The sequence below is a fragment of the Somniosus microcephalus genome, chromosome 11 (assembly GCF_052327205.1).
Source record: "Somniosus microcephalus isolate GS21.2 chromosome 11, FLI_Smic_1.0, whole genome shotgun sequence".
NCBI classification, from domain to species: Eukaryota; Metazoa; Chordata; class Chondrichthyes; order Squaliformes; family Somniosidae; genus Somniosus; species Somniosus microcephalus.
The window spans coordinates 230,136,661-230,161,517 of NC_140997.1; the positions used below are offsets into that span (position 1 = coordinate 230,136,661).

At 45.5% G+C, this 24,857-nt stretch overlaps 1 protein-coding gene across 3 annotated transcripts in view; it reads right to left on the reverse strand.

Moving 5' to 3' along the window:
* LOC147111319 (MICOS complex subunit mic25-like) overlaps positions 1 to 24,857 on the reverse strand; it is a 411,496-nt gene that overhangs the window by 367,619 nt on the left and 19,020 nt on the right. For all 3 annotated transcript variants that reach the window (XM_086002087.1, XM_086002084.1, XM_086002085.1), the window contains exon 4: positions 21,620 to 21,749. In XM_086002087.1, the coding sequence (XP_085858213.1) occupies positions 21,620 to 21,749 (130 nt within the window). The remainder of the gene's footprint in view (positions 1 to 21,619; positions 21,750 to 24,857) is intronic.

Genomic DNA, 24,857 nt, shown 5'->3' on the forward strand with positions numbered 1-24,857 from the left:
TGCTCAAGTCTCTCGAGTGCGACTTGAATCCACAACCTTCTGATTCAGAGGCAAGAGTGCTACTCACTAAGCCATGTTCAGTGACCCTTTGTCAGAACTGGAAAAAGTTAGAGATGTAACAGATTTTTAAGCAAGTGCAGGGGCTGGGAAAAGGAGATGGTAATGGGACAAGTTAAGAAACAAAAGATAACTCTAGGTGAGGTGTAAATGAGAATGGCAGAATCATCAACAGCTGCCATGTGGAAAAAAATAGGGGCCGAGTTTATGGTCTGAAATTGTTGAACTCGATGTTGAGTCCAGAAGGCTGTAAAGTGCCTAATCGAAAGATGAGGTGCTGTTCCTCGAGCTTACGTTGAGCTTCATTGGAACAGTGTAAGAGGCAGAGGACGGAGAGGTCAAAGTGGGAGTGGAGCGGAAAATTAAAGTGGCAGGCGATCGGAAGCTCGGGGTCACGCTTATGGACTGAACAGTGGTGTTCCGCAAAGCGGTCACCCAATATGCGTTTGGTCTCCCCATCGTGAGCGGTGAATACAGTATACTAAATTGCAAGAAGTACAAGTAAATCGTTGTTTCACGTGGAAGGAGTGTTTGGAACCCTGGACAGTGGGGAGGAGGTAAAAGGGCAGGTGTTGCATCTCCTGCGCTTGCACGGGAAGGTGCCATGGGAAGGGGAAGGGGTGTTGGGGGTGATTGAGAAGAGGACCAGGGTGTTGTGGAGGGAGCGGTCCCTTCGGGATGCTGCAAGGGAGGGGAGGATGCGTTTGGTGGTGGGATCACGCTGGAAGTGGCAGAAATGGCAGAGGATGATACATTAAATGTGGAGGCTGGTGGGGTGAAAGGTGAGGAGAAAGGTGAGGACAAGGGGAACCCTATCGTGGTTCTGGGAGAGAGGGGGAAGGGGTGAGAGCAGAAGTGCGGGAAATAGAACGGACATGGTCGAGGGCAATGTCAACCACGGTAGAGGGGAATCCTCGGTTGAGGAAAAAGGAAGACATATCGGAAGCACTAGTATGGAAGGTGGCATCGTCAGAGCAGATGCAACGGAGACGGAGAAACTGGGAGAACGGAATAGAGTCCTTACAGGAAGCGGGGTGGGAGGAAGTGTAGTCCAGGTAGCTGTGGGCTTATAGTGAATATTTGTCAATAGCCTATCCCCAGAAATGGAGACAGAGAAGTCAAGGAAGGGAAGGGAAGAGTCGGAAATGGACCATGTGAAGGTGAGGGAAGGGTGGAAATTGGAAGCAAAGTGAATGAAATTTTCTAGTTCAGGGCAAGAGCAGGAAACAGCACCAAAACAGTCATCAATGTACCGGAAAAAGAGGTGAGGGAGGGAACCCGAGTAGGACTGGAACAAAGAAAGTTCCACATAGCCCACAAAAAGGCAGGCATAGCTAGGACCCATGCGGGTTCCCATAGCAACACCTTTAATTTGGAGGAAGTGAGTGGAGTCAAAGGAGAAGTTGTTCAATGTGAGAACAAGTTCAGCCAGGCGGAGGAGGGTGGTGGTGGATGGGGGCTGGTTGGGCCTCTGTTCAAGGAAGAAGCGGAGTGGCTTCAGGCCATCCTGGTGGGGGATGGAGGTGTAAAGGGATTGGACCTCCATAGTGAAAAGGAGACGGTTGGGGCCAGGAAACTGGAAACTGTTAAAGTGGTGGAGGGCGTCGGAAGAGTCGCGGATGTAGGCTGGAAGAGACTGGACAAGGGGAGAATAAAGAGTCGAGATAGGAAGAAATCAGTTCCGTGGGGCTACTTGGACTAAGATTGGTTTACTGCGCACAGATCAGGAATCAAACCTGGGACCTTCTTCGTTTATACAGTTTAATATCACACCATGCTGTGCATTTGAGGACAGAGCATTGGGCACAGTTTAAACCGAAACCTCTAGTGAGCGAGGGCTATAGATCACTTTCGCTCTCTTCCCACTCTAACTCGGTCACGGGGGCCGAACTAGAAGAGACCATCAGCCTTAAAGTAAGACATTCGATCATTAAATGTCAGAAGCACTGCAGACCCTAGGGCTGGCAGTAAAGTTAAGAAATAATGAAATTGGTAACACATAAACAGAAATTATTTCCTAATGCCAAGTCTCGAACAAAAACAATTTTAAATGGGAACATTACCTGTTTCACAAGGGACCATTACTGTATTTTGATGGGAATGTTTGCAAATTGCTGAAACGGCAAAGCTTTAACTGCCATTTCCAAATCCCTAATGCAGCAAACACCAAAAATAAAATAGAATAAAAAGCATCTGTACAAGCTCCCTGATGGCCTGGTGGGTAAAGGCACCACCTGATGCAGTACGAAGTCTTAAAAGACCAGGCAGTTTGATGAGCTGTGTTGATGTGCTGAGTAAGCCCATCTCAGCCAACGCAGTAGTACTGTAGAAGAAAGACTTGCATTTCTATAGCTCCTTTCACAACCTCAGGACGTCCCAAAGCGCTTTACAGCCAGTGAAGTACATTTGAAGTGTAGTCAATGTTGTAATGCAGGAAACACGGCAGCCAATTGCGCACAGCAAGCTTCCACACAACAGCAATGTGATAATGACAAGATAATCTGTTTTAGTGATGTTGATTGAGGGATAAATATTGGCCAGGACACCAGGGATAACTCCCCTGCTCTTCCTTGAACTAGTGCCATGGAATCTTTTACGTCCACCTGGCCTCGGTTTAACGTCTCATCCTAAAGACGGCACCTCCGACAGTGCAGCGCTCCCTCAGTACTGCACTGGAGTATCAGCCGAGATTTTGTGCTCAAGTCTCTAGACTGGGACTGGAACCCACGACCTTCTGACTCAGAGGCGAGAGTGCTACCCACTGAGCCACGGCTAACATAAAAGTGCTACAATTGGCAGGGAGAGAAAGAGAAAGAAAAATCAACCCCTTATCACTGTCCAGTGATGAATGTCATGAGAGAACAGGAAGGCAGATTATTATCTGAATGGCAATAGATTGGGAGAAGGGGAAGTGCAACGAGACCTGGGTGTCCTTTTGCACCAGTCGCTGAAGGTAAGCATGCAGGTGCAGCAGGCGGTTAAGAAGGCAAATGGTATGTTGGCCTTCGTACAGGAACAAGGATGTCTTGCTGCAGTTGTACAGGGCCTTGGTGAGACCACACCTTGAGTATTGTGTGCAGTTTTGGTCGCCTTATCTGAAGAAGGATGTTCTTGCCATGGAAGGAGTTCAGCGAAGATTCACCAGACTGATACCTGGGATGGCAGGAATGACGTATGAGGAGAGATTGGGTCGACTGGGCTTATACTCGCTGGAGTTTAGAAGAATGAGAGGGGATCTCAATGAAACATATAAAATTCTGACAGCACTGGACAGACTAGATGCAGGAAGGATGTTCCCGATGGTCGGGGGAGTCCAGAACCAGGGGTCACAGTCTAAGGATAAGGGGTAAGCCATTTAGGACAGAGATGAGGAGGAATTTCTTCACCCAGAGAGTGGTGAACCTGTGGAATTCTCTACCACAGAAGGCAGTAGAGGCCAATTCATTAAATATATTCAAGAAGGAGTTGGATATATGTCTTAAGGCTAAAGGGATCAAGGGGTATGGGGAGAAAGCAGGGACAGGGTACTGAATTTGGATGATTAGCCATGATCGCATTGAATGGCAGAGCAGGTTTGAGGGGCCGAATGGCCTACTCCTGCTCCTATCTTCTACGTTTCTATGGTCTCGGCTGTGATGACAAACTGTCCGCCCATATAATACGCTGCCAGTACTGACCAGCTAGGCTCATAATAGACCCTACGTCATAATAGTGACAATAGTTTAAAAAAAACTCTTTGGGACATCCCTAGGATGTGAAATGCGCAATATAAATTATTTCTTGCTTTCTTTACCCAGTCGTGAAAGGCACTGGACTACCACGACCTATGGAAGTATACCCCAGTGTGAATTGATGCCTTCATGAGAGGAAGTGTGTGCAGGAGCGGAAGAAAAATAAGTTTCTGTCTGTATTTTCTTGCCTCTTTTTAAAGATTATATTGGAGAAAGCATACGGGATCCTTGGCTTTCTAAACAGAGGCACAGCGTACAAAAGCAAGGAAGTTATGCTAAACCTTTAGAAATCACTGGTTAGGCCTCAGCTGGAGTACTGTGTCCAATTATAGACACCAACTTTCGGAAGGATGTCAATGCCTTGGAGAGGGTGCAGGGGACTGACCAGAATGATAGCAGGGATGAGAGACTTCAGTTATGCGGATACCTCGGAGGGTTGTAGAGTTGGAAGAGGTTACAGAGATAGGGAGGGGCGAGGCCATGGAGGGATTTGAAAACAAGGATGAGAATTTTAAAATCTAGGCGTTGCTTAACCGGGAGCCAAGGTAGGTCAGCGAGCACAGGGGTGACAGATAAATGGGACTTGGTGTGAGCTAGGACACAGGCAGCAGAGTTTCTCACCTCACGTTATGTGGAGAGACTGGAGAAGTTGGGATTGTTTGCCTTGGAGCAGAGGGGAAATCTCTTTAAAGCAAGATTTAATAGAGGTGTTAAAAATTATGAAGGATTTTGATAGAATAAGGAGAAACTGTTTCCACTGAGGACACTGATTTAAGATATTTGCTAGGGAGCAGAGAGTGGGACTAACTGGATAGCTCTTTCAAACAGTCGGCATAGGCACAATGGCCGAATGATCTCCTGCTGTGCTGTAAGATTCTCTGAAATAAACCGATATTCTGGAAAAAGAAGAAAAAGCAGATGACCACACTGAATGCGAACTTCTGAAAAGCCTTCTCAAACTTTCCACTGAAGCACTTGATAAGAGACTTATGACAAAGATAATAGCCTGTGGAATTAAGAGGAGAGTGCCCACGTCGATAGAGAGATGGTTGCAGGGCAGAAGCAAAATGTATACCTGAATGGGAGAGAGAAAGAGAAGAGAAAGTAAAGAAAAGAAACTTGCATTTCTGTAGCACGTTTCACGACCTTGGTACGTCCCAAAGCGCTTTCATTTTGAAGTATAGTCATTGTTGTAATGTAGAGAAATGCAGCAGCCAATTTACGCACAAACAGCAGGGAAATAAATGACAAGCTCATCTGTTTTTGGTGTTGGATGAGGGGTAATGTTGACCAGAAAGCTGGGAGAACTCCTGTTCTTCAAATAGCGCCATGGGATCTTTTATTTACATCTTAACTCATAGAAAACTGCACATTCCTACACGTACTCAACTGTTAGAGTAATGTCAAGCGTCAACAAGCTGAACTGCGATGTTAAATGCTTCCAGTCATAAGTTAGCATCATTCTAAAAGAATTGTTGAAATCCTGGCTATGACTGTTTATGGTTCCATGGATACAGACAGTCTCCCAGTACGTTGCCCATCCTTCATACGTGAGGCTAGAAAGTCTGCTTTCCATGTCCTAACTCGCACCAAGTCCCATTCGCCCATCACCCCTGTGCTCGCTGAGATTCATTGGCTCCTGGTCCGGCAATGCCTCAATTTTAAAATTCTCACCCTTGTTTTCAAATTCCTCCATGGCCTCACCCCTCCCTATCTCTGTAACCTCTGCCAACCCTACAACCTCCCACCCTGCTCCCCAAAGATATCTGTGCTCCCCCAATTCTGGCTTCTTGAACATCCCCAATTTGAATCACTCCGCCATTGGCAGCTGTGCCTTCTGTTGCCTAGGCCCTAAGCTCTGGAATTCCCTCGCTACTGTCTCTCTACCTCTCTTTCCTCCTTTAAGATGCTCCTTAAAACCTACCTCTTTGACTAAGCTTTTGGTCACCTGCCCTAATTTCTCCTTAGGTGGCTTGTGCCAAATTTTGTTTGATAATCGCTCTCAAGAAGCGCCCTGGGACGTTTTACTATGTTAAAGGCGCGATATAAATACAAGTTGTTGCTATTGTTGTTGATAGCGAGGGTCAGCTAGATGACTGTAGGGCATCAAATCCAAGAAACCATTCCTCGCCAGATAACCAAGTGCATTTTAGGGCAGTGGGCACTGAATAATAACACGGAACAGGAACCCTGGTTGAGTTTTTTTTAATTGTTCTTCTAGCTCAGAGATGCCAAGACTAAACAAAATACCCTGAACTCAGCTAGGTCAGCATAGAGCTGTGGATTGTTGCAGGAACCTTCCTGGTACACTACACGTGGGGCCGTTCCCTAGTGAACCATTGAAGTAATTTAAAAAAAATATATAACCCTGGGAGCTTTTTTTTTAAATTGAGAAATCAATGTGAAGGTCCAAGGCCCGCACTGTAGGATACCACCAAGGTTGGAGCTAATAAAAGACTTGCATTTCTATAGCACCTTTCACGACCTCCCAAAGTGCTTTACAGCCAATGAAGAACTTTTGAAGTGCAGTCACTGTTATAATGTAGGAAACGCGGCAAGCCAATTTGCGCACAGCAAGCTCCCACAAACAGCAAAGTGCTAATAACCAGAAAATCGTTTTTTGAGATGTTGGTTGAGGGATAAATATTGGCCAGGACACCGGGGAGAACTCCCCTGCTCCTCTTCGAATAGTGCCACAGGATTATTTTACATCCGCCTGAGAGAGCAGACAGGGCCTCGGTTTAACGTCTTATCGGAAAGACGCCACCTCCGACAGTGCAGCGCTCCCTCGGTACCGCACTGGAGTGTCAGCCTGGATTTCTGTGCTCACGTCTCTGGAGTGGGACTTGAACCCACAACCTTCTGACTCAGAGGCGAGAGTCTCAATTTTAACACAGGGAGACTCTGAAGGGCAAAGTAGTCACACTAATAATCTTGCTTGAGTGATCTCCAACCAACCTCTTGGTTATGCCCATATTTCACTTAGGAGTCGGAGTGTGTTTTATTTAAATAGGGCGATGCACATCTGTTGTTTGTGAAAGCAAAGATCAGAGAGGTCTCAGAAGCAATTTTTGTTGGGGACCTGCTTGCACAGCTGCACAAGGATAAAAAGGAATGTTTTAGTCAGGATTTATAATTTCCAGAAAGTGGACTGAAGGGACAAGACAGCAGTCTTTTCAACTTGGACATTTCCTGTAGAATTCTGCTTTAAAAGAAACATCACATGTGGAATACTCTCATAGATTTGCAGCACTCATAGTATGGGCCACATGTGGTTCGTTGGCAGATTTGATACTCCATGCATCTGTGTGTCCATTCATGGCCCACTCAGAGGTGGACCGCATTGGGATTCAAGGCTACTTCCCCTCTCCTTTCCTGGTTGTCCAGCAAAAGGAGGCAATTCACACAAGTGAAAGGTCCCTGTTAAAATTTAACTTCGTTATTCTCCCCCCGCCCCCACACTACTATTAAATCCTCCTGTGGCATTGTTCACCGTACTTGAGGAACAGCGTTCCAGATTAGAATGAAAGGGGGGAAAGTTGATGGACACAAAAGTAGAGATAATATTTTTTTTTAATCAGTCACATAAAAGTTGAAAAATATGCTTTTAGCAATTGAGAATTTACAGGAACTTCAAAGGAAGAGACTGCAGCAAGACTGAACAGAGTTACAGGTATCAGTACTAAAACCTGGGAGATGGACAAGAAGCTGGCACAGCTCCAATTACTGGACGGAGGCCTGAATTGCGATACACAGGTAGATGGGGAATTCCCATTAAAAAGTGGCAGATGGAATTCAATGCCAGTGAATCTGTGGAAGACACACTTTGGTTTAAAAAAAAAAACCCAGCAGTAATTATACTCTAAATGGAAACAGGCTCTGCGCTGTGGAAGAGCAGAGGGATTTGGGAATACAGCTTCACAGGATATTGAAGACAACACCTCAGGTTGATAAGACCACAAAAAAGGTAATGGAATTCTAAAAGTTATCACAAGAGGTTTAGAATGTAAATGCCAAGAGGTAATGATGAACCTATATAAAACCTTAGTCAGACCTCAGTTTGAGTAGTGTGTGCAGTATTGGGCTCCACACTATACAAAGGATATTGAGGCATTTGAGAGGGTACAATGCAGATTCACTAGGACGAGGAACAATGTTCCCTTCAAGCTGCGCAGCACTCTGGAGGTCCCGCGCAGGCCAGTCACCAGCTTTCGAATGGGGAAAAACTGTGCACGCGCCGCAATTTGAATGGGCCTCGTAACCCGTTAAAGGGGACCTGCACCCAAAAAAAATTAAAGGAACATTGATGAGGAAATACAACTGTGACAAGACTTGAAAAATTGGGAGTTTTTTTCATTAGAACAATGCAGTTTATGGGGCGATATGTGCTTAAAATTATGAACGGATGAGACAGAACAGATAGAACAGACTGCTTCCGAGAGTTGAGGGGTCAAGAACAAAGGGCCATAGATGCAAGATTAAATGTAAAGAGTTACATGGAGAGAAGGGAGACAGACCCAGAGGGGGGTTGGGGGAATCAACATCTTGAGCGAAATAATAGAGGGAAAGAGGAGGAAGAAGCTGAGCATGGACTCTCCTCATTTACTTACTTTAGGGCTTTCTCATTTATTTACTACAGGGTCCGCCGTAGTTCAGTGGGTAGCACTCTCACCGGAGTCAGAAGATTGTGGGTTCAAGTCCCACTCCAGACACTTGAGCACAAAAATCCAGGCTGACGCTTAGGGAGTGCTGCACTGCCAAAGGGGCCGTCTTTCGGATGAGTTACTAAGATACAAAAGCTTAATGCTTTTAAAATTACTAACATCGCCACTTTGCATCAAATGGCAGAGCTGAAATAATACCTTTTTCACCAGATTTTTCCAATAAAAAAACTCCCTTCAAAGAAGTGCAAGGCTCTATTTTGCAAATGTACTGTACAAAATGCAGAAGGTCAAGTTACTAAAAAATATAAGTGTTGTTTATAAAATTCATACTTTTCTCCCTTGTCCCCATTCTGTTACTTTTTTATTCATGAAATAGGCATTCTAATATGGCCAGCGTTTATTGCCCATCCCTGGATGTCTTGCTAGGTCACTTCAGAGGGCAGTCAAGGATCATCCACGTTGGTGTGGGCCTGGAGTTCACATGTAAATCAGACCCTAAAGGACATTAGCGAGCTAGTTGCGTTTTTAAACCACAATCCTCATGGTCACTTTTCCAGATTTAAAAAATTTAAACTGAATTCAAATTCTCAAATTGCCATGGTGGAATTTGACCTCACGTTCTCTGGATCATTAGTCCAGGCCTCTGGATTACTTGTCCAGTAACATTACCACTATGCCATCGTGCCCAAGGGGCAATGATTTTGTGCTGCTGTACATTTAGAACAGGATCAGCTAAGCCATTACAGACCAGAAGGTCCTAGGCTTGACATGATAGATGCCGAAAGGCTGTTTCCCCTGGCTGGAGAGTCTAGAACTAGGGGGCATAGTCTCAGGATAAGGGGTCGGCCATTTAGGGCTGAGGAGGAGAAATTTCTTCACTCAGAGAGTTGTGAATCTTAGGAATTCCCTACCCCAGCGGGCTGTGGATGCTCAGTCATTGAGTATATTCAAGACTAAGATTGAAAGATTTTTGGACACTCAGGGAATGAAGGGCAATAGGGATCAGGCGGGAAAGTGGGGTTGAGGTTGAAGGTCAGCCATGATCTTATTGAATGGCGGAGCAGGCTCGAGGGGCCCTATGGCCGACTCCTGCTCCTATTTCTTATGTTCTAGGCTCGATACGTCTGTGTTAAGTCAGCTGATCATAGCCAAGGAAGCAGTTGGCACTATACAACCTCAGCGTCCCTTAAGCTGGGGAGTGGCGCAGGGGCGGTTAATCAGCCAGGGTTTCTGCTGGAGAATGCTGTGTACGAATGTCAGGACTGGCCTTGGCTACGATACCCAATTCGGTTAAATAGCGTGTTTATGCTCACTGCCCAGGTTCCCACATGAAAAGTCACGAGGTACTGGCACTGTACCTCGTGACAATCTGACACCATCATTATAGGAGGGGAGAAAAATTATTGCAGGAGGATGGGGGGGGGGGGTGAAGAGATAAACAGCTACAATATACAGGCTCTCGTTGCTTACACGTACAAGAAAATGAGCTGAGGTTGCTTTTTAACAAAGAAACCAGCGACACAAAGTCAGCGAGAGTTAAACTCCAATTTGTCCTGGATAATGGACTATTTCTAGGCTGCAGCTGTCCGAGCTAATTCAAATTCCTCGCACACATCCCCAACGATGAATTTCCATTTAACGTTCAGCATGTGTTAGGGTGGAGATAAGACAGCAACATATGTTCTGCCAGTCAGCCACAGAATGCCACAGTGTGTAAAACATCACCTGCTTCTGCAATCCATGTAAACCCTCAACACCATTTTACCCTCTTTTTCCCTGTAACAGCCAGATATTAATCAGCAAGAGCTATGGAACCAGAAATAAAAAAAATTACCAGGAGCCCAAGATAAATAAACTGGAGCTAGCTAACCAACAAATAGAATGAATTCTGTTTTGCCATGCGTCAGCATCTGTACAACGCACATTCCAGGAGCGGAACGCGCCAGGTTTAACAGGAGTTTGACATGTCTTAATTTGTAGATCATAAAGATCCAATGGGGTTACCTAACAATTTCTTGAAACTGCTTCAAGAAGCTGAGATTCTTTTTAAAATAATGTTAGATTTTGAGTTTCTCTGTTTATATTTGGCACTCCTTGTTCCACCACATTTTTTTAAATTTTTTATAAACAGTTCTAAAAATTCAGGGAAGGGAAAAGATCTCATTGAAACATACGATTCCGAGAGGGCTTGATGGGGAAAGGTGGAGGGAAGCGGGCTGGAAGTTTGGTCTCCTTATCTAAGGAAGGATATACTTGACTTGGAGGGAGAGCAACCAAGATTCACTAGATTGATTCCTGGGATGAGGGGGTTGTCCTATGAGGAGGGATTGTGTAGAATGGGCCGATACTCTCTGGAGTTTAGAAGAATGAGAAGTGATCTCATTGAAACATACAAGATTCTGAGTGGGATCGACAGGGTAGATGCTGAGGTTGTTTCCCCTGGCTGGAGAATCTAGAACTAGGGGGCATAGTCTCAGGCTAAGGGGTCGGCCATTTAGGACCAAGATGAGGAGAAATTTGTTCACTCAATGTTGTGAATCTTTGGAATTCTCTACCCTAGAGGGCTGTGGATGCTCAGTCATTGAGTATATTCACGGCCGAGATCGATAGATTTTTGGACTCTAAGGGCATCAAGGGATATGGAGAATCGGGCAGGAAGCTGGAGTTGGTTGCAAATCAACCATGATCTTACTGAATGGCAGAGCAGGCTCAAAGGGCCGAATGGCCTACTCCTGCTCCTATTTCTCATGTTCTTATAATGGTCGTGTAGTGGTTGAACAAGTGCCCACCGTTAGTGGAGCGGAAGGAGTGGGAGACAGGTAGGCTCGAGGGGCTGTATGGCCTACTCCTGCTCCTATTTTCCATGTTCTTATCATGAACCCTGCTTGAATATATATTCAAGCTTTTGTGATGACAGTGTAGGTAAATTTGGCTTGGTGTGGTGCAGAGATACTAAGGGCCCTATTTTTAATCTCCAGTCTGTGCTGAGATAGTGAAGCTCAAGTTCGGCAATGGTTGGGGTGCATGGAAAATTAAGTGGGGGTGCAGCTCCTGCTCACTATCCAGTGACACTGCTGAAGAGTGCACCCGTGTGGGCAAGAATAGGATTGGCGTCAGTTGTGCTTCCTCTCCAATACCCTGCTAGACGCTCACTTTCCAGACTCGCACGTGAAGAGTGGTCATTTGGTGAGTTACTACATTTTTCCCCAGTGCCTGTGGACAATGTTCCCTTTAAGCTGCAGGGCCGTGCAGCGCTCTGCAGCTCCCGCGCAGCCGGCTCATCGGCTTTTAAGTAGGAGAAACCGTGCATGCGCTGTATTTTGAATGGGCCGGGCAGCCCCTTAAAGGGCCCGCGCACCCAAAAAAAAATTAAAGGGAATATTGTCCGTGGACCTGCACCCAACACAAGGAGAGAAGGGGAGATACAGGAAATTTTCGTTTATCCGGAGGTTAAATGTCTATCTACCGGCAAAATTCAGGAGTTGGTTCAGATAATTTTTTTTCTTTTCGTTGCTTCTTTTCTCCAGTCCTGGCTCTGCAAGCGTCCCTGTAGCTAAGCAACAGCTTCAGCTAGACGCTTGCAAGCTGCGCCGACTGTTTTGAAGCTGTTGCTAAGCAACAGGGTTTGTTGTTTCACACAGAGCTCGTATGTTTTAACATTAGCGCTGGTTTCTACGGCAGTTTTGATCTAACGGCACCAGCTCGGTCCCGTCGGTGCCAGATACCAGAAAGTTTCCCGTATTAGGAGAGGGGGGGAAAAAATCTCAAGGCGGTGGATGCACTACACTACCGAGTTGGAAACAGGAGGTCCTGCCACGTGCTTCCCGATTTCACTCCTAAATGTCCTGGCTCGAATTGTGTTCTAGAATCTCTCACCAGAAGAAACAGATTCTCTGTCGACCTTATCAAATCCCTTTATCATTTTAAACACCTTGATTTGATCACCCCTCAGCCGTCTAAACTTAAGGGAGCACAAGCCGAGTTTATCTAATTATTTTATCCTAATTTAACCCTTTGAGTCCTGTATCATTCTGGTGAATCCATGCCGTGCCCCCTTCCATATCCTTCCTGAGGTTCGGTGCTCAACATTGAATGCAGTGCTCCAGATGGGATCTGACCAAGGCTCTGTACCACTGAAACATCACTTCCTCACTTTTGAATTCCAACCCCCTTATAAAAGGCCAACATTCCATTAGCCTTTTTAATTACTTTTTGCATCTGTGCACGAGCTTTCAGTGATGTGTACATAGCCACCTAAATCCCTTTCCTGCTCCACAGCTCCTAGTCTCACCTCATTAAGAAAATATTCTTACTTCTTTTTCTCGGATCTAAAGTGGAGGACCTCGCACTTCCCCAAAGTGAAATCCATCTGCCACAGTTTTGCCCACTCACTTAGTCTGTCTGTGTCCCTTTGTAACTTCCTGCTCCCAGCCACACAACTTACTGTGCCTCCTAAATTAGTGTCGTCTGCAAACATGAATATACAACTCGCTACTTCTTCATCCAAGTCATATGGTGAAAAGCTGAGGCTCCAGTAGATCCCTGGGGGTCACCACGTCACATCCCACCAATCAGAGAACAAACCCTTTATCCCTACTCTCCGTCTCGTGCCTTCCAACCAATTACCAACCCATGTCACAAGGTTACCTCCAATTAGCACTTTCATTTCTCTGCTAATAATCTCATGCAGAACCGTATCAAATGCCTTTTGGAAGTCCGTGTAGACAACATTGATAGACACGCCTCAATCCACCATGTTAGTGACCGCTTCAAAAAATTCAATGAGATTAGTCAGACATGACCAACCCTTCACAAATCCATGCTGACCATCTTTAATCAGCTTATACTTGTGCTGATGATAGATTCCAGTAACTTCCCCACAATGGATATTCAACTGACGGAGCTGTAGTTAGCTGGTTTCTCTCTCCCTCCTTTCTTAAATAATAGAGTGACATTTGCAATTTTCCAATCCAAAAGGCAAAATTCCTAAATCTGGAGAGCTTTGGAAAATGATGACCAACACACCTGCAACTTATTTACCAATTTTGTTTAATACGCTGGGGTGGAAACCATCAAGTCCTGGAGATTTGTCCATCTTAAGTCCCATTATTTTCTCGATTACCATTTTTTAGCTTGTATTAAATCCACTAAGTACCTCCCTTGACTTATTTTTAGGTTTCCTTGTACCGCTGACATTTTGTCCATTATAGTCTCGCTTACTTCAGCTTTTCACAAAAGCCAGCTATGTGAAGTATGCAATAAGCACACCAGATTTAGTGTGCAGTTTGTGCTGCCAGCAGGGTTTCAGTAAAATATAATCGGAATTGGGACGGCCCCACCACAAACTGAGTACGATGGCCACTGATTCCACCCCTTCCCCAGCCACTTTCTCAGACGGAGCCAAACTGGTCACAACCCTGGTGTCCTATTCAATCCCATATCCTCGCCAACACAACAACAAGCATTTATATAGCTCCTTTAACATAGTAAAACATCCCAGGGCACTTCACAGGAGCGTTATCAAACAAAATTTGACACCGAGCCACATAAGGAGATATTAGGGCAGAAAGAGGTAGGTTTTAAGAAGCATCTTAAAGAAGGAATAGAGGTAGCGAGGCGGAGAGCTTTAGGGAGGGAATTCCAGAGCTTAGAGCCTAGGCAGCTGAAGGCATGGCCGCCAATGGTGGAGCGATGAAAATAAGGGATGCGCAAGAGGCCAGAATTGGAGGAGCGCAGGTATCTCGTAGGGTTGTAGGGCTGGAGGAAGTTACAGAGATAGGGAGGGTTGTAGGGGCTGGAGGAGCGCAGGTATCTCGGAGGGTTGTAGGGCTGGAGGAGGTTACAGAGATAGGGAGGGTTGTAGAGGCTGGAGGAGCGCAGGTATCTCAGAGGGTTGTAGGGCTGGAGGAGGTTACAGAGATAGGGAGGGTTGTAGGGGCTGGAGGAGCGCAAGTATCTCAGAGGGTTGTAGGGCTGGAGGAGGTTACAGAGATAGGGAGGGTTGTAGGGGCTGGAGGAGCGCAGGTATCTCGGAGGGTTGTAGGGCTGGAGGTTACAGAGATAGGGAGGGTTGTAGGGGCTGGAGGAGCACAGGTATCTCGGGAGGGTTGTAGAGGCTGGAGAAGGTTACAGAGATAGGGAGGGTTGTAGGGGCTGGAGGAGCACAGGTATCTCGGGAGGGTTGTAGGGGCTGGAGGAGGTTACAGAGATAGGGAGGGTTGTAGGGGCTGGAGGAGCGCAGGTATCTCGGGAGGGTTGTAGGGCTGGAGGAAGTTACAGAGATAGGGAGGGTTGTAGGGGCTGGAGGAGCACAGGTATCTCGGGAGGGTTGTAGGGGCTGGAGGAGGTTACAGAGATAGGGAGGGTTGTAGGGGCTGGAGGAGCGCAGGTGTCTCAGGAGGGTTGTAGGGCTGGAGGAGGTTACAGAGATAAGGTGGGGCAGCCTCAGAAACGTGTCTTCACCTGTAGCTCAGCCCATCTGCTGACAAGAGTCTCAGCCCTGCCTTTGTCACCTCCAGGTTCAACTATTCAAATCCTCTCTTGGCCAGTCTCCCAACCTCCATATACTTCAGTTCATTCAAAATTCTGCTGCCTGTATCCTGTCCCCCACCAATTCCCACTCACCCATCACCCCATGCCTTGCTGATCTACAATGGGTCCTGGTTTTCCAACGCCTCCAATTTAAATTTCTCGCCTTCATTTTAAATCCCGTCATGACTTTGTCCCTACCTATCTCTATAACCAGCTCCAGCACTACCTCCACCCCTCCGAACTTTCCATTCCTCTGACTTCGACCTCTTGTGCAAGCCTCCTCTCTCTTCGCCCCATCAAATTGGCGGCCGTATCTTCAGCCAGCTTGGCCCCATGCTCTGGAATTCCCTCCCTAAACCCCTCCACCTCCCTCTCCTCCTTTAATACCCTCCTTAAAACCCACCACTTTGACAAAGCTTTTGATCCCCTCTTAAAATCTCCCTGTTTTGCTCAGCATCCAATTTTTATTTTGAGCATAGCTCTATGAAGCACTTGGGGGTGCTTTTCTATGTTAAAGACACTATATAAATAAATGATGGTGGCAATTGCAGTAGTATTGTCCAAGAAATTTTCAAACTGTATCTACTTGAAATGTGAAAAGTGACTAGCAGTACAATTACAGCTTTTGTACTTCCAAATATGAGTTGTGTCAAAGAGTATTTTGAGCAACAGAACACTAGGTTAAACTACTGGTGGCTTTAGGTGTGTCAGTGGTAGCGATGTGAATAATTTGAGGCGATGAATTAAGGGCATCACAAGAAGCATACCCCACAATGTTAAGGTGCATTGGCTTAAGTGACTCCACTGATTTGTTTAGTCCACGAAGGCAAGGGACTCTCACAGCACAGATTAGTCCTCCTCGTTTACATTTCCAACTGCTGATGTGTGAATCAACCAGTTTGGAACTATTGGAGCTTGCAATGTCATCCGAGTACTGGGGCAACAGAGGATCTACATGAAGCACAAATGGCTCATGCAGATAACTCGTGTGAATTAAACAGTTGATTTTACTCCACAGTGTAGAGCTATATTAATACGGCTTAAATGAACTGGACTGGACAGGGAGGCAGGGGACAAATGGCAATAAATCAGGGCGCCAGAAACAGATGACATTAAAGAAGTGCCTCCAGTAGCAGCAGAAAGATGTTTTTATTAAATGGACAGAATTCAGGACAAGGAGACCCCCCTTCATCAGGTTATTCGACTGAGCAGCTTGCAATTTGTCCTCCAGATCACATTCCACGACTAGTTTGATTTGTCTTTAGTCTCATGTCACAGCAGAGCTTTACCAGAGCACGGATTTAGAAGGAATTTTCAAATGGCTCATCTGATAACCCCATAAGAATTGCTTTTTTGGAGTTAGCTGATCTTAGCAGGGACAGCATCAGCTAGACTCCCTGATTCTGATCGCTATCCAGTAACTCCTGCTGCATAGTTTTGAGTGTGTGGGCGACAGATGAAGACAAGGCCAGGCTCGGCTGTGATGGCTTCCATAGGTGAACAGCTTGCAAACACTAGAAGAACGGGTTGAGGTAATGAAGGGCCTGCAGCACCTACGGAACCATAACTCAACAGCACCTTCAGGAGAGGTGGGGGGGGGGGGGGGGGGGGGGGAGAAACTGGAAGAAAAAAATAACCTGAGGGAGAACTCAGTCTGCAGTCAGCTGCACTTCTAGTGTGAAAGCCCGTTCAGAAGCAATGGGCAGAACGTGGTCTAGAAGTGTGCTTTTCAGAATAAATCAGCTACAAATAACATGAAATGAGCAATATTTAATTAACAAATATAAAAATAATTGTATTCATCAACTGGACAGACAGACATACCCATGCAATGACTCCCCTCCCACAGATGTCACCTTCGAGCTATTTGTGAAGAACCCCACGCCAACGTGACCTGTACTTGGTTCCAAACATTCCCCACTGCTCCACTGAGAAATGAGCAGCGTGGGGGTGCCAAGTGCTGAAGCCCAACAGTTGGCTGCCCCGATTGGCAAGCATGGGGCGTAGTTATAACTTACATGGCTGGGGAAAGGGGCACACATTACAAAGCTTTATCCTGGAGTGTTCCTTTAGCTTTACCCAAATTAAACTGAGATTATTGTTTTTGCTTGAAGATTTGTATTTACGTTTGGAAGTCCAGTCCTGATTATTAACAATACAAGCTACAGCCCCATCTGTATAACCCGCATGAAAGCAAATGTTCTCACCAAGAGGGGAAGGGTTCATTGACTGACAACATACACCCGGTTCAAACCACAGTGAGGTTACAGCCTAAAACTGAAGTTCTCAGGTTTTCTGTATATATAGTGGGGCTACCTGTTGCTCAACATTGATAAACTTATTTGGTACCAATATGTCATAGGAAAAAAAAAACACATTTAAGTGAAAATGTTTCAACCAATATCGACAAAAACAGATGATCTGGTCATTATCACATTGCTGTTTGTGGGAGCTTGCTGTGCGCAAATTGGCTGCCGCGTTTCCTACATTATTACAGTGACTACACTTCAAAAAGTACTTCTTTGGCTGTAATGCACTTTAGGAAATTCGGAGGTCGTGAAAGGTGTTATATAAGTGCAAGTCTTTTCTTTTTTCTCTTAATTCACCACCTCAAATTGCTCGCATCCCTGTTGCAGACCTGTAACCACCAGCACTCTACCCCATTACACAGCTCAAAATGCTCTCATCGACATATAATCCAAGACCGCAAGAACAGAATCGAGATGTATTCTGCTGGATGTTTTTCACAGTTTCAAATGGGTACATCACGTTACGAACATTTCACACACACACACAAAGTCATTTCTGAAATTCCAATCAGAAGACTGACCTTGAATAAAAGAATCAGCGAATCTTGCAGCACAGGAGGCCATTCAGTCCATTGTATCTGTGCCGGCTCTTTGAAAGAGCTCTCCAATTAGTCCCCCTCCCCGGCTCTTTCCCCAGAGCCCTGCGTATTTCTCCCCTTCAAGTATTTATCAAATTTCCTGTGGAACCTCGTTCGCACATTGAAACTCTGCCTCAGTCATTTCACATTTCGATTGAAAATGTTTATGTATTAGTCCTGGGCATTACAGCAATGTCAAATGAACGGTTTGTGAAACGCCCAGCTATGCCACCAGATTTCACTAACAAGGACGAGATATTACGCCAATTATCAGCCTCAGTTTATAGGCAGAGCTGTACACAAACAGATGGTCTGGGGGATGAGGATGGTGAGGGGTAGAAGGACTTATAAAAACACAAAATATCAATTACACACTTAAATGAATTACACTGTACTGGAGAGTGATCTTTTGCCGCTGTCTAAAACCCAGGCCGACAGTAATCAGACAGCAATGTCTGCTCCACACAGGTAATCAATCGGATAGATCAAGATCATCTACGAAAATAAAAAGAAATAAGGATTTTTCTTATTCAGACATCCCATCTAGAGGGGGATTAAGATGAAAGTGGATCCGTTGCACACGCTAGAACTGCATTCCCCCCACTTTATTTTTTAGAAAGAATAACACCAGTTCCTGAGTTCAAAGCCAGAAAATGCTCGTCGGGTTCATTATGTTTCAAGTAGAGATCCTTCATCAGGGATCATCTCCACCCAAAACATTCGCGTTTCCTGTATCCTCTGTCGGGTGCTGACTCACCTGCTGCACAATCGCTGCTTCTATTTCAGATTTCCTACATTCATGGCATTTCGTTTTATCTCTAATTTTTTCTTCGGTATTTATCTTTTCTATTTCCTAAACAGAGTGGTGAGGAATGTGCAAACAGTTGTAAAAATATATAACACCAGCAGATTACTCATAATGTGCCTGAAGATATGCGAGGGGGCGGCGGGCAGAAAGGGCAACCAGCAAAGAGTGCGATGCACACAATATAAATTTAAAAAATAAACTTGCATTTATATAGCTCCTCATCATGTCCTCTAACATTGGAAAGTGCTTCACACAATGGATTACTTTTCAGGAGTGCAGTGACTGTTGTTATGTAGGAAACATGGCAGCCATTCTGCAACACAACATCCCACACACAACAATGAGAGGAATGACCAGTTATATCAATTTTTGATGATACTGGTTGAGGAAGCGATGTCGATCAGAAGAACAGCCTGCTCTATTGTTTGTGCCAAGGGATCCTTCAGATCCATCTGAAGCATCAGAGCAGGCAGCCGGGAACTCAATTTAACATCTCATCCGATCGATGGCACCTCAGAAAATGCAGCACTCATTCAGTGCAGTGTCTGTCTAGATTAAGCAATTAAATCCTGGTGTCGCACTCAAATTCACTCAGATATGAGAGTGCTACCAATTAACCCAAGGTGCCACACACACAAAGCTTAACTCTGATTGCTGGTACAGTATTTATCAGTATCCCTTTGATATGACTTCTAACCCCTCCTTATTATATTTTCCTTCCCTTCTTTCACGTCGAGCCATAATCCAGCCCATTATGGAAAGCCGGAGCAACACTTCACCAAGGTCACTCTAGTCAGCTGCGAGGTGGATGAAGATATCAGCATAGCTCTTTTAAAACTGACAAAAGTCCATCACGCAAGACACTGCCAAAGTTGAAAAAGGTAAAAGTACAAGGTGAATCAGGAAGCAGTGATAGGCAGAAAGGAAGATTAAATAAAGAACTACCCTAGGACATTGCAACAGTCTTGTGTGATTCAAATATTTATGAGAGTTGACTTACTATAAATCTTTTGTCCCTCCACCTGCCTCACATTGCACTAATTATCTCTCTGACAACTGGGCATTGGGGTTGGGAGGGAACAGCAATTGGATGGAGGGGGTGGGGATAGGAGGAATAAACAAAAAACGATGGATGCAAACACACACACCCTGCAACTCAGTGCAGAACGGATTGGAGCACCTACACATGGAGGGGTGGAAACATTATCAACTGAAAGACCAAAGCTCAAATGGTCAACACCATTTCAGCCCAAGGTGGATCACAGCTTTGAAACACATACAAATTGAATTTACTCAGTACAACACACACACACACACACACACACACAGTAGAATTCAGTACATACATGTAGAGTGCATGGGTAGGGTGTGGAAGCGTAGATAGTGCAAGGTTTATTTCAGTTTAATGTATTTTTTAGCCACCTGCAGGTTATCACTAGGCTTCTGCGATCAAATCCCATGATTTGAAGTGAAGCGCTGTCGCCCCTTATGATTTAGACTGTGGCAAGTTTGGGTTACAGGGGAATAGCACAATGAAAAACGTTCTTAGCTCAGTACTGTGTGTACAGAATATCACCATGTCTATACTATGCAAACACAGACCTTTTTTCCTTTGGAATGCAAATATAATCCCAAAGGCAACAGTACTGAAAGTCCATGTATATCAGTACAGACAAATATTCAAATGTTGCTTCTTTTCTCATTGAACGCAGTTACAGCATAAGGAACTATGTGGGCATGCAACACAAGAGCCAATGCTAGGGAGAGGGATAACTGGGTGAGAGAGAATCCAATGATGAGCAACAATGCAACCAAGCCACAACAATGTGACATAAAATGCAACAAGGCCGTTCAGGGTTAAGCATGGACTATTTGTTGAAATCCAAAATATGCCGTCATCAACTGTGCCATCAAGAGAACACAAATAATTTCAGTTTTCAAGCCCTCTACATAGTGAAAAATCCACACCTCCTCTTGGCAAGTACCACACAGTTCCTGCTGACCCAATTTAACTCGGATGATTTTTTTTTGGAGGCGGCAATTTTCTCCCACATGAAAGCACCCACTCTTGCAGGAGTACAGCTCCACAGGCACAGCAGTCCTCTTATCCCACATTCAAGCTGCCACTCATCATGCATTAGCCCATACCCGTGAGTGTAGGGAGGCTATTCAACTACAGAAATCATCACCGCAAGCCCAGCCCTCTTTACACATGACGTCCATACACAAACTCTCCAGCCCAGGTCAAAGGACAATGATCAAGGGCAATGACCCAGCTAATTTATCCCCCCTTGCAAGGCTAGAGGGTACTGAAGCCAGTCGCAGCACCCCAATTGCTATCCTTGGAAGATACTGGGTGTTATAAATCTCATCATCAAGAAACTACTTATGAAATAACGCCGGACGGCCAGCTGGTGGCGCCGTCCAAGGAGTATAAATACTCGGGCGTGGGCCCCAGCTTGCCCAGGGACATTTTGTAAGACAAGGAGCTAGTGAAGTACAACTAGACCTCCATGTTCTGAAACAAGTTGATTAAAGCCTTGCTTTATACTCAAACCAAGTGCGTAGTGAGTTTTATTACGTCACTGGGAATCAAACTCAGTCCAACATTTTCCTAACAACACTGCACAAGCCAGATGGACCTTGGGCGCTGTTACACACCTGCGATCAACAAGGTATCAGCTATAAAAAGATCATTGCCTGTCAACAGAGGTACACAGAACAGCACAGGATGACACCGTTTCCAAATTGTGCGGCCAGTGGTAAAGCACCCGACATTTGCTTCCACGTCTCTTCCCCAGAGTCACAACTGACCACCAACGTACTGCCTCAGGACTTCTTAAAGTGAAGACTAACACTGAACTTTAATTTTTTATTATTAACCTCTGTCCTGTTATTTTCCCCAAGTACGCCTGCCTGATTTTCCCCACCATCGACTTACTAGCTGCTTGATGTTTTGCCGCTCCTCGGTTGAGATTGCGTGCTCTTGGAGGTCAGCGACGGCTGCCACCTGTTCTTGCTGAGCAAGCCTGGACAGCTCTTCTTCCACCATGGACTTCTCTTTTTCATACCTGCAGCAAGAGAGAGAGTTCATCAAAGTTATGAACAACTTTTTTTCCCCGTCTGGCTCTCTTCCCCCACCCGCCCCCCCAATTCCCAAACATATTGTTCACCATGATGTATTCTACTCAAGCCAGGGCAACTAATCTACAGCATGGACCAGCCAGCAAGAGGCATTCAAGTTAGACAAGGCAAAAGCAGCAGATCTTTCTTTGCTTTTTTTTATTTGTTCATGAGATGTGAGAATTGCTGACAAGGCCAGCATTTATTGCCCATCCCTAATTACCCTCGAGATGGTGGTGGTGAGCCGCCTTCTTGAACCGCTGCAGTCCGTGTGGTGAAGGTACTACCATAGTGCTGTTAGGGAGGGAGTTCCAGGATTTTGACCCAGCGACGATGAAGCAACAACGATATACTTCCAAATCAGAATGGTGTGCGACTTAGAGGTGATGGTGTTCCCATGCACCTGCTCCCCTTGCCCATCTATGCGGGAGAGGTTGCGGGTTTGGGAGGTGCTGTTGAAGCGTCCATGTGGCACTCAATCGGATGGCTCAACTTGGAATTGATTAAACAGCTCAACCAGTAGCTCTCCCAATGGTTCAGTCCATAAATGCAGCGCTCAGTATCGGACTGGGTCATATAGGTCAATACCCGGCCATTTTGTGTTGAGTCAGTGGACCCCAGCCAAGCTGGCAGTGGGAACATTAAAACTGCTACACGTTCTCACTCCTGATTGCTATCCAGTCAACCCCCTCTCCAGAGTCAAATAATCTGCTGACACTCAAAACCGAATCGCATACATGAGAAGGATGGCTACTTGGGAAAGATACCATAGGTGGCCAGTGACAATGCAACTGTAACCAAATGTACTGTCTCACCACCTGTTAAACTGAAGACTAGCACTAAATGTTAATTCGAGATCTCTGCACTCCTCCAATTCTGGCCTCTTTGCGCATCCACTACCTTAATAAAGGATTCCAGGTTTTTCCTGGCGACTGATGTCAGGCTATCTGGCCTGTAGCTCCCAGTTTTCTCTCTCCCTCCTTTCTTGAATCGCGGGGTTACATTTGCTACCTTCCAATCTGCTGGGACCGTTCTAGAATCTCAGGAATTTTGGAAGATCAATCCACTATCGCTGCAGCCACCTCTTTTAGAACCCTAGGACGTAGGCCATCAGGTCCGGGAGATTTGTCGGCTTTTAGTCCCATTAGTCTCTCAAGTACTTTTTCTCTACTGATATTAATTACTTTAAGTTCCTCAATATTATTAGCCTCTTGGTTCCTCACTATTTTTGGTGTGAAGCGCCCTGGGAAGTTTTACTACGTTAAAGACACTATATAAACGCTAGGTGTTGTTGTTAATAATTGAAAAGTCACTTCCTATATCATTAACCAAGTCCTCTGTGCTATTAATTCCAGAGTGCATCAGCCTGATTTTCCCCAGTATCACTGCCTTCGGGAGAGACTATAAAAAACAAAAATGCTCAATCATTGGAAGTAAGGCTGCGTGGCAGGTCAGCGCTGAGATTCACAATATTAATAACCTTCTCTGAGAACCAGCTCCTTCTATATAATAAAAAAAGCAAAATACTCTGGATGCTGAAAATCTGAAATAAAGACAAAAAATGCTGGGAAACACTCAGCAGGTCAGGCAGCATCTGTGGAGAGAGAAACAGAGTCAACGTCTCAGGTTCTGATGAAAGGTCAGAAGTAGCAGCAGTGAAAATCCTTCTGTGCTGTGTCAAGGGATAGAGTGTGAAAGTGGAGTTGAGGTAGAAGATTGGCCATGATCGTACTGAATGGCGGAGCAGGCTCAAGGGGCCATATGACCTATTCCTGCTCCTATTTCTTATGTTCTGTAGCATAGTCTTCAAATCAGATTTCAAAAGATTGATTGAGGGTGTTTATTGACTGAGATGAAACAGAGTTTCATGGGCAAGCAATGTGCCCACATGTACAAATCAAAGAACAACACTGTCACTCTACCCCAAATGACGCGAGTCTTGTTTAAAGTGACTCAGTTTTCTTTTTATTCGTTCCTGGGTTGTGGGTGTCGCTGGCAAGGCCAGCATTTATTGCCCATCCCTAATTGCCCTTGAGAAGGTGGTGGTGAGCCACCGTCTTGAACCGCTGCAGTCTGTGTGGTGAAGGTGCTCCCACAGTGCTGTTAGGGAGGGAGTTCCAGGATTTTGACCCAGCGACGATGAAGGAACGGCTTGTCTTTCTATGTGGTAGAGGTCGCAAGTTTGGGAGGTGCTGTCAAAGAAACCTTGGCGAGTTGCTTCAGTGCATCTTGTAGATTACACACTGCAGACACGGTGCGCCGGTGGTGGAGGGAGTGAATGTTTACGGTGGTGGATGGGGTGCCAATCAAACGGGCTGCTTTGTCCTGGTTGATGTTGAGCTTCTTGAGTGTTGTTGGAGTTGCACTCATCCAGGCAGGTGGAGAGTTTTCCTTCACACTCCTGACTTGTGCCTTATAGATGGTAGAAAGGCTTTGGGGAGTCAAGAGGTGAGACACTCACAACAGAATACCCAGCCTCTGACCTGCTCTTGTGGCCACAGTATTTATGTGGCTGGTCCAGTTAGGTTTCTGGTCAATGGTGACCCCCAGGATGCTGGGGAGAAAAGAACTAGCGAGACTTATTGATACAAGCAGAGCTTCTCTTTACCAAACACATTAGTTTGTCGTACGGACCCCACTTTGATCAATCCTATGAACTAACGGAGAATGCACAGGATGAACAACGTGTAAAGGGAGAAAGAGGGAGAGAACACAAAAACACACGCCCGCACGTACATACGCACAAAGTTAAGAGATCCATGACCAGTGTCAGAAGGGTGTTGCAAAAGTGAATCGGGCGTTAGGAGCTATAGCGAAGACAATTAGATATAATACCAGAAGCACAATCCTTTCTTTGGACAAAGCTTTGGTCCAAGCACATCTAGATGAGTGTATTCACTTCTGATCCCCTCACATGGTGGGCGATATGGAGGCCCTGGAAAAGGAGGGCCACTTGATTAAGCTTAGTTTAAGGGCCCTTAATTATCAAGACAGGCTTCGAAAACTGCGGCTTTTTAAATTTGGAAAAGCATAGACTTCGTGGGGCTATGATTGAA